Source organism: Nelumbo lutea, chromosome 1 (genome assembly GCF_056320005.1).
Source record: "Nelumbo lutea isolate HS-2025 chromosome 1, American lotus-T2T, whole genome shotgun sequence".
Lineage (NCBI taxonomy): Eukaryota > Viridiplantae > Streptophyta > Magnoliopsida > Proteales > Nelumbonaceae > Nelumbo > Nelumbo lutea.
The window spans coordinates 194,140,007-194,150,717 of NC_142684.1; the positions used below are offsets into that span (position 1 = coordinate 194,140,007).

A 10,711-nucleotide genomic window follows, 5' to 3' on the forward strand; every position below is an offset into this window, starting at 1 on the left:
GATGGTATCTTGATGGCTCCCACTTTGAGTAATTCTCACTCAACTAGTATTATAGTGGATAACTCTTTTACTTTGATGTTTCTCATTAGGCTGCAAATAGTTCTTTCCATGATGTGAACTTGAGTTATGACATGGGCTTCGATACTAATTATTACATACGTGACCAATACGTCAACAGCCTTAAGACATGGAACACATTAAACTAGGCATTTAACTTTTAGGACCGTAACATAAAATGCAAGTTTTGGAATTCAAAAAGAAAGCCATCTTATGGGCATCCAAGAAATCCAAATTGTTGGCATTTAAGAGAAATAAAAATCAGATTGTTGGCATTCAGAAAGAAACTAGAAATATGGATGTTCAAGAAGAAGCTCAGAACTGTGTTGTCATTTTAAACCCCAAGATTAACACTGCTAATAAATTGTCATTTGAAAAAGCTTTAGGTTACATTTGGCATTCCTTATTTTCAGGACTTATCTCCTTTTCTTTAATTAAAAACTCAGTGTCAAATGCAGCCTTAGGCACCAGCTTATTAGCTGTTCAACTTAAAAGTTTGGGCAGTACAACCACATCAATAACAAAGTAGTAAAACATGTTGGTATAGCAGCACCGGGCAAGCCCAGCCGATTAAAGGTTTGGCTATTAAGACAGCCTACGTGTTGATGATTGACTGCTTTTTTACAATTATAAACTAGGGTACATATTTTCACTTGCTATTGAGATAGCAGATGTTTCTGTTTGTTGTTGGTAGGATATTAAGATAACTGATTGAGTGCTTGTGATTCACGGTTTAGATATCCGGACCGGCCATCCATGGATGGGCGGAACCAACCAGTTGGAATTATGTTTATTCTCCAAACTAACCACGAGAGCAATTTGGTAGCTGAATAACTCACAAATTATCAATTTCTCCATCCATCCTCAGTCCTATATTGGGTAAAAGGCTTTATTTGTCTTGGAAAGAATTGGTACTTTATTTGGTTTCGTAGGCCGCCGTTCCCTCGCTGAGTTAAAACCTTTAGCACTTGTGCAGCTTTGTAATTACAATCGTATAAATTCTCAACATTTTCTTTGTTTGAGAGCTAACTAAATATGAAGAAATTTTCAAAGGAAACTGATTGGTTACGGAAAGCATGGAATGAACTCTTGGATGAATTATTGCATTAATTTTGAGTCCATTGAGGAAAGACCCCCCTTGAGGTGATGTTCATACCCTTCTAATTCTCCCATGCAATTCAGTTCATGTTCATACCAATTGGAAACATCTTGACGAAACAATCCAGGGAAGAGTCTGTACAAAGTTGAAAAACCAATGTAATAATCCACATGTTGCTGTTTTTTTTTTTTTTTTTTTGTTTTGGGTTCCTAGTTTGGTGAGACCCATTAGATGGGAGAGGTATAAAAGAGGACACAATCTTCCCTCCTTGGATCATGCTTGCTTTCCCCAACCAAAAGCTATGATAACAGCAATCTCTCCATATGGAAAAGGATCTCTGGCTCAAAAACCTCTACATAACATACACCCTCTCTATGTTCATGTTTTTTTTTATCAGTTCTTCCTTTTGTGTGTATTGAGAATCCATATGGAAAGAAACCACCTCTTTTGCTTTACCTCAAGCTCTTTTCAGATCAATGACTATGACACTGATGTTGTCTGCGCTTTTTCGCCCCAACGCAAGGCGAGTAAGCAGGGCAGCAGCTAGTGAGCACCTTGACTGACACTGATGTTCACCATCATTATCTTCAACCTGAGGTTCTGAGTTCAAAATTCGTGTGCCATTGGATGGTTCTGCCTCCTGTAGACACCTGCGAGCTACATCACAAGCCATATCATTTGACAGTACATCCCATAAGCCATCACTTGCTAGGATCAAACATTCATCTTCTGGGGTCCTTTCTGTGATTGTCAACTCTGGTTCAGAGATCACTATTGGTTTTAGGTATTTATCACCTGTTTATCAAGAATAAATGAGCTGACTAAACAGGATGGGAAAAGAGATGTACATATTACATCAGTCAACTTGTAACCATACATGATAGCAAAGTTGCAGCACTATTCTAACAGTAGGAACAGACAACATGTATCCAATAATGACAATGTGTAATCTGCCTGCATCATTCTTTTATGTAACATTAGTTGTGTAAAGGCTAGGCAACTTTCCCTTTTGTAAAACCTTTAGACCAAAACACTGGCATAATTCTAATTAAAGGACTCTTACCAGTGTAAGCTGATTGTTGACCAGCATTGCATACCAGAATGTAGTAGCAGCAGACAGAAAGGGGAAACACCATCCAGACCAGAAGAAGACCAACTGCCTTGTGGTATCGAAGAGTATGGGAAAAATCCAAATTGAGAGCTTTTCCGATCCGCCTTACAATTTATCTATTCCGAAAAGTATTTTTCCAATTCCCCCTGTATCTAAGAAATCAAGATTGGATACCTTGCAATGCACATGATTTTATGTAGAATGTGCCGACAATGCCAACCTCATTTGATCTAACCTAGACAAATGTGCAACTTTCCTATATAGAACCAAATGAGATCAGCAAGAAGAGAAAGTATAATAAGATGCTGACTATGTTAGAATACTCTGATAGAAACTACATACAACCAACAAGGCATCCAACCACACATTCTACAGATACCTTGTAGCATAAAACATAATGGGCTCAGATGTCAAAGCTTCAGCAGCCCACTCAACTCTTCATTACATTGATGGGCTTTGCAATCAGAGGAGCAGACTATCACAAACATCAAACAACCTTTTCCAACTAGGGGTTGGTCATTGATATCATAGAACAACTATGATATCATTAACTTTTTTAAGAGGTTGAAACTATAGCAGTCTTCAAACCTGTCTGAATGAACAGCTGTTATTTGTTTACATTATTTACTCTAGGGTTTCTGATAGAAACTTGATAATATGATCACCTGTCTAAAAATCCTGTGGGTCTACTTCCCCCATTTCACCTATCAGGTCCACTACTAGGTTCCTATGAATATGTTCATTTCTGATCCTACCCCTTCTAGTTTTCCCAGTAATCCATTTCAACATTTGCCTTTCTGCCATAGTATTTTTTTGGGTATGTTGAATAAATATGTGAAAATATATTTTGGTGTTGCATGCACGTGTCATTGTATAGAGAAATGCTAGCTAAAAGCCTAAAACTAGCCCATGATAACAGAGATCACATTGGTCACAGGACAATCCGGAGAGACCTCAACTGGTGTTTGGTTTAAAACACTATAGCGTTCACATACCATTGCATGAAATCCTTTCTGATGTGAAAGCACAAAACAACAGTTGCAAATCAGACTTTTTTTTTTCTATGTGTGTGTAAGAGAGACCCAAGGGGATTCAAATACAGCCAAGGATTAAATTTGCATCAGGATTTCTGAAATTCCAACATCTCATTCTGATTTCCCTGAAAACTAGAATAACATCTACATAAATTAGTAAATCCTCTAAGAATTTTTACCTCCCCTATTGTATCTAAACCTCCATAAACATTGACGTCATTAATAAAGCTTTACTATTACTGATAAAAAAAAGCATATGAAGTCTCCTCCAGGCTATTGTGATGGTTCTACTCTAATCTGCAAATTAAAGAAGTCCTTGTATAGGCTTAAACAAGCCCCATGGGCCTGGTTTGAGAAGTTCTGAGGGGTTATTATTGAAGTAGGATTTCAGTAGAGTGCCTCAAATTATTCCCTCTTTATTCTTTGCCATCCCCAAAGAAGTGACTCTTCTACTAGTGTATGTTGACGATATACTTATTACGAGTGATGACTTGGAAGGGATCATTCAGTTGAAGCAACTTCTCAGTCAATCCTTCAAAATGAAGGACCTTGGTCCTATGACCTACTTTCTTGGTCTTGAAATCACCAGAAGTGCTCGAGGATACTTTGTTAATCAACACAAATATGCTAGTGACTTGATTAAGATGGCCAATCTCTCTGACTCGAAGCAAGTTGATACCTCGTTGGAACTCAACCTAAAGCTCAGTAAGGATGATGGACAAATCCTTCCTGATAAATCCTTCCTGATGCTACATCATCCTCAGTAAGGATGATGGACAAAGATATATATATATATATCTTTTTCTAGGTGTATGCATACTGTACACACCCATCGATTTTCATGTGACCCTCTTGTCTCTTCTCTTCTTCAACTAGAACTGACGCAGGAGTCATCTGAATTGGTGGACATCCAGCCAATAACAACCCATCAGTCCCTTTGTACAATCAGATTTCTCCAATCCAATTGTATCAATGTTAAACCTTGGAGCACTATGCGCTTTCCTCTAGGGGCAAAGCTCATAATTGCATTTTCTCCTAAAACTAGACACCAAATAGTAATTTTTTAAACCTTAATAGAAAATGCAAAATATCTGTACATGTAATATCTCTACTGTGTTATGCCTCAAACTATACTTTTTACAGTGCAAAAATGATCAGACCACAAGAAGCATCTATGAAATAGATCGATATATTAGTGAATTAAAAACAAAAGATATTGCAGAAAACCAAAATAGACCTGAACATCAACCGGATGAACCCAAGAACCAGGCAGCATAAATTATAACTACTCTTTAGATTAGGAGTTACAAAAACATAGACCTAGGTCAGCTAACTTTCTGTGTAACAACTTAGTTGATGGTCCATAAATTTTTTTTTTGGTAAACAGTTGATGGGTCCAGAATGGCTGGCATGTTTTGGTTAAGTCATCATTTCCTAATGCGGTAACTGTAAATCTGAGAAGCTCCTCATGGTTCATCAAATAAAGCCCCCTAGTCTAGTTTGAGCACACAGTCAATCTAGGGGTTTCCTATAAGAGATTAAAAAGCTGTAAATAAATGGCCTTCAACATACATTTAGAAGCAGAGTGAGATATTTCTTGAGGTGTTATTGGGAGGAGGTGGATGGTACTGAGACTAAAAGGAAAGGTTGAAGGTGTACTGGTGTGGTTTTCCTTTCTTTTGTGGAGAAGATTTACAGAATGAAGCTTTGATCATGTGTAGAAAGATTTGACCTATTAGATGAGGTGAGTTGGATTTTGGATGTGTCGTGTGAATTCAGTGTTGGTTTTGTTTGGGTTTGGGTTGTAGCGTTGTACTTCTTTCTGATAACTTTATTAGAACAAAGTGATTTTGATGTCTTTGGGAGGTTATGATGCTTATGTTTGTTTTTTTTTCTTTTTTTTTTTTTTTTTTTTTCTCTTTGGCTCTGTTTGTTTGCTGTGCAAATCTGAACCAGAAACAAATTCAGTTATGCATCTGTTTGTTTGTGACTATGACTGATTTGTACTTCTATCTGATATAAAATTTGCACTTTTGTTTCAGTTACTTATCAGTAGTGCAAAATTTGCATTCCAAAAGCCTTGCCTCAACTATATAGGGTCAGTTACAGGAACCATGTTTGGCCATTCTGTTCCATTAATGCTTTATCTATCATTTTCGTAATTTTGATTATAAAATTAAATTAATATTTTATTTTTTGAAAAAATATATTTTATTAATTTATATGGGCTAGCCCAGATCTTATCCTGGCCTGAGCAACCCTAATGGCTGTTAATAAGCCTATAAAAACTTGGCCTAGCTTGAGCTTGACCCGGCCTATGATCATCCCCACTTAATTCTCTCATTTTAAAGTCTGTCGATCACATCATTTTACTTCCTATTTTAATCCTTCCAAATAGACAACCTTTCTCCTTGCCACCATTCTCTTTCATATAAAGAGGGGACCACGTCGTTGCTATCTTGCTCCTCACAAACAAAAACAAAACAAAGATAAATTGAAAGCAAAAGTAAAGCAGAATTTGCACTCAGACCATTTGCATTCCCATGCATATACACCAGTGCAAAAGAAATTCACACCACAAACAAAAGGAGCCTTTTACAAACAAAGAAAAGGGGAAAAAAAAAGATAAGGCAACACCCCACACCACTCCCTTTCAAATAAAACAAGAATTCCATATCCCAATAAATATTTTGCATATTCTTTGGTAGAAGATTCTTCCCCTGTGTGGTCATTTGCAGCAAGGGGTGCAAGAACTTTGTCAATAAGGTAGTAAACAGCGACTTGGATGGGATCAAATTATATCCAAATTGAGGTCCAGTTTCTAATCCAAATTCATGAGCTTGGAAACTAATCTTTTTCCTTGAAGACAGCCTTTTTTGATGAATATATATTAGAGACTAGGAAGGCAAGAAACCTAGATTAATATCATTGGATCAGATTGATAGAACTTAGGAGTACAAATACAAATATGTACAGTACAAAATAATACAAAATACAAGAATTTGCACTCTACATATTTGTATTTGTACTCCTGGACTGAGCCTAAATGTCTCTTCTTATATTCCAAGGAATTGGAAAACTCCCAACAACCTAACAGATAAATACAGTGGTCATTACATTGGTAAATACTTAGACCCATAAAGTATAACATATGAAATCCATAAACTTATCCATCCCTTTTTATTACCCCACCATTCTTAGGCCATGAATAATAATGCCTCCACATTCTAGAATTTTTAATAGAAGAGCTTGCATTGACATAGCGGAATGGAAGAACAGGATTCATGTAGCCTCCTAAGCCAAGGTTTTCGAACCATTGTTGATGGAGATGGTTGGACCCTTCAGCCCGGAAACTGGTCTGGATACCAGTTCCTTTTCAGCCCCAAACTGTTATTCTCATAAGCCAGGGTAGTCCAACCATCAACCACAATTTGACCCAAAAACAGTTTTTGAGTCATTTTTTATTTTAATCATATTTTTTAATTTTTTTTTAAATGACTTGAGATGATCCATTTGATCGGGCAGTTGAACCACTGACCCAGAAACCAGTGGCCAAAGCGGTTCTGGTTCTCGATTGGGCTTTAAAACATTGGCCTAACCGTAATTGATGTGTAAAGTTTTGTTGAGTTCAAGAACAAAACCATGCTAGTATATAAAGAAAGGGTGACTACTTCATTGGGCCAAGATTAGAAATACAAGTATTTGAAAAAGATGGTCCTGGGACCTGGGCACGGGCTCCGACCGAGGACCGACCAAAGGTTTCTTAGTTCTTACTTAGAGAGGTTGGACTGGGATTAGGAACGACCCTGTCACTCATACTCTTGGTCAACATCAAACATAGCTGATGTTCCTGGTTTGCTATTCATCTAATAAAGTTGGCCAGAGTCCAGACAGAGACAGAGACAGGTGTCGAACATATGTCGAGTTTTCATCATGGAAAACCAATAGATGACAGGTGGTGGCTCCGAACGGAGTGCTTTGCAAGAGAAATTTAAAAAAAATAATATAAATTATATTACTGACGTACAACGATTCAAAATATCAAATCGCAATTCCGATCTTGACACCTACCCAACTGTACGGTGGAGCTAAAATTTATTGTGGGAATTCTTAGACAGCGACTAAAAAATCAATGTTTCCAGGTTCTACGTGTCCTTAGTTAAAAAAAAAGAAGGGGTAGGAAAAAAAAAAAAAAAGAGAAAGGCAACAGCAAGGCACTGCCTTAACTCATTCACTCGTGATTCCTTCGGAGGTTCTTTTCCTAGATGTTGCACTTGCACAAATAGGAATGCGACAGCACACCGTCGGATCCAATCTTGTGGGACCAAAACAACCTGCCCACGTGGTTAGAATACTAAGAATTGATACAGCAATAATTACATGCTTGAGAAGAGCCCAGCCATTGGAATGGAATCAATCACATCTTTTTGCTACTATAACGATATGATATATGCTTGAGAATAAGAAAACGAGTACCTAGAGCCCGGGACATTGCCAGGATTCCGAGGACTCGAGCTCCGTTCAGGTAGATAACCCGTCCCCCGGCCGCTTCGATTCGAGACAGCTCATCCGGCCTGTCCGGCTGCACCAAAAATTTGGAAACATCATATCTATTCCGCGATTATAGATGATGATGGATCTGGGCCGGGCCAAATAATCAGAAGATTTTTTTAATCTTGCTATTCGGACCTTTGGCCCGGCTAATCAAACACCTGGACCCAATCCATAGCGGATCGATCCTCATCTGATTTGTAATTTGTAAGCACTACCCACGTGGTGGGCCATATGGGTCCCCATATCTGATCCTGAAATATCCGAACCGGACTCCGTTATCATGGTTTGAATTTCGATTGCATGCGTGCCACGTTTGTGTGAGGAGTCTCAGGGCGCGGCGGGATATCCCTCCATTTCCATTACTGTTGGATTTGGCGTTCTCCCAATTAGGATTTGCCACCTGTTCCATGATTTTTGTAAGAGAAACTCAACCCTGCTCTCCCCCGAAACACTCGCCGTCGGTGATCGTCGTCCCTTCCCTTCCCGCCGTCTGAATCTTATGCCATTCCATCATTCTCCGCCAAAGAAAACGGTAATGTCGGATTTTCGCTAAGGTCCACCCAACCCCCAGCGTTCCGAAATGGTGCTGAAGTTACCGCCGGCGGCAAGCAAACAGGGCAAAGGATCAGAATCAGATCAGCGGAGAATATTGAAACTTCGGAGGTTTTCTTTTCCTTCCTTTTCTTTTCGTTTTATAAAAAAAAGGACAGATGGGTTGCTCGTGTCATTGGACAGGTGGCGCACCCGGGTGGAAAAACACCAAACTCCAACAGAGAATCCCGGAGTCATTCCGGAATAGATAGTAAACACGATGCACAACTGAGTGGATTCAATGAACATCCATCGGACATTTCCCGCTAAAGCTAACATTACGTGAAATGGTTACCGGGAATTTGATAAATTGAAGGGCCAGCGACGAACCTTGTGATCGAAAGATAGAGGTATGGCTTTCCCTCCACGGCTGAGAACTGCGCGCGAGTCCCCGCAGTTGGCAACAATGATACTATCCGGTGTGATAACACCCACCACAGCCGTCGACCCGACTATCTCCGACGTCAACCCAGCTCGTTCACACTCGCAAGGCGTCACCACTTTCCCGCATGCGCACGCGTTCAGCGCCACTTCATCCATCCTCTCAAAGCACCTCCCCATCGCCAACCTCCACCGCTCCTGTTGCGCGGTTCTACCATCCTCACCGGGTTCCGACTCCTCCCGCATCAACTCCTCCTCTAAGAACACGTGCATCCGCTCCTTACACATTTCGGCCACCTAGATCATGTTAATATTTTAGTAACTATATTTTTTTCAAATAAAATCTCATTTAGAAAGAAAAGCTGTTGAGATTTACGTGAGAACCACCATGGCCGTCATACACAGCAAAGAAATGCAGCGGTCGACCGCAGGTAATCTCAGGCCGGCAGAGGTTTACTCGTACATATAAGCAATCCTCCATCTCACGCGAACGCCCGGAGACCGATATCGAACCAAAAGCCGGAACTGTATCGTCAAGTAAAATCTGGACTGAAGTCGACCGCATAGTCGACGAAGTTCCTGCTTCCCGGCTTTCTGACGACGGTGATGAAGAGGATTTTGATGGACAGTCAGAAATTTCACCCGTTCGATTTCTTTTCCTCTTATCCGAATGATTGGAATTATCTTGGCGTTTCTCCTTACAACTTAAACTGTCCCGTGAAGGTGACTCCGAACCGGGCACTACGGCGACACCAGCAAGTTTCCTTAGCTCCATTCGCCGCCGGCGAGCTTCCCGGAAGTTTGCGGAGGAGCCATCGCTACTTACCATTTTTCGACAAACCTCAGCCATTGGCATCCGTAAGTACAAGAGCACAACACAGAGCGAGCGCCGATAAGTATCCTCTCCCGCCTTGCATCATCTCCGGTGAGGATTTTAACATTATATATATACATATCAACGTAGAATATACATCAGGAAGTGGGAAAAGGAAAGACAAGTTGAGTTTCACTTTATTAATAAGTCGTAGAAGGAAACGGCGACGTGGTTCCTCTCTCCTTTTTCGTGGAAGAAGCCGGGCCAGGTGACTCCACGGGCAGATGACCGTACTGCCCGCCCTACCCGTCACCGACCATTTCCTATTGCATTGGCGACACCTGTCCTCGATGACGTCTTAAAAGAACAAACATTTTCTGCTGCTATATGCTTTTCGCCCAGACCCAGACGTGAGACGCCCGGTTGGTTTTCCCTCTTGTAGGGTCTCGTGTTCTAAGTTTTGTACCGGCTTTTTTATCGTGAGCAAATCAAAATAGCGCGACACAAAAGCAGCGGTCGCCTCGATCAATTAAATCGACTATACTGGTGTTACACGTGTCCACTATAACCTTACCCAAAGGGGGCCGTGCTTTGGTGTCGTGTGATACGTGGGCTACTAAAAAAAGCCCACTGATGTACTTGGAAGCGACCGCCTGGCCCACCTAAGATACGTTTATAGAATTCCTTCATGGCTTCGCCGAGTTAAAAGGCTTTTCATATTCCTGTCTGTCAGATGTCATCGCTTTCTTTTGGGTCTCAGGGGGTAGTATGCATACGTGGCGAACTCTGGGAGGACCAGCGCCGCGCGGCTGACGTGTTTGGTCGATACTTGACACGTAAGAAACTGTTCTGGGTATCTCGAAAACAGTCAGAACTCAGAACAAAGGCCCCGTCCCGCCGGGCCGGGTCAGCGCGTGAGTCGCGAAAGCAGGAGAACAATAAAAATCCCAAAAACCTTATAGAAAGGAAAAATTCCATTTTAGGGTAATGTCAAATTTGTACCCCAACTTTGTCACTGCAGTATAAACTTTTAAAAAATATTAAATTGGTCATTGTCAATAATTGGAGAT

At 40.5% G+C, this 10,711-nt stretch overlaps 1 protein-coding gene across 3 annotated transcripts; it reads right to left on the bottom strand.

Annotated features, from left to right (window-relative positions):
- Nucleotides 1–1,126: 1,126 nt before the first annotated feature.
- AHG1 (Protein phosphatase 2C family protein) lies at nucleotides 1,127–10,076 on the bottom strand. Of its 3 annotated transcripts, none has more exons than XM_088961968.1 (4): nucleotides 9,204–10,076; nucleotides 8,777–9,124; nucleotides 7,778–7,883; nucleotides 1,127–1,951 (listed from the first exon to the last, which is right to left on the bottom strand). In XM_088961968.1, the coding sequence occupies exons 1-4, from the start codon at nucleotides 9,681–9,683 to the stop codon at nucleotides 1,614–1,616; spliced, it is 1,272 nt and encodes a 423-aa protein (XP_088818094.1). In that variant the 5' UTR covers nucleotides 9,684–10,076; the 3' UTR covers nucleotides 1,127–1,613. The 3 variants fall into 3 exon arrangements, with proteins under 3 accessions (XP_088818094.1, XP_088818095.1, XP_088818096.1); XM_088961969.1 differs by having other exon boundaries at nucleotides 1,127–1,813; nucleotides 9,204–9,825; XM_088961970.1 differs by lacking the exon at nucleotides 1,127–1,951 and adding an exon at nucleotides 7,292–7,635 and having other exon boundaries at nucleotides 9,204–9,866.
- Nucleotides 10,077–10,711: the final 635 nt, after the last annotated feature.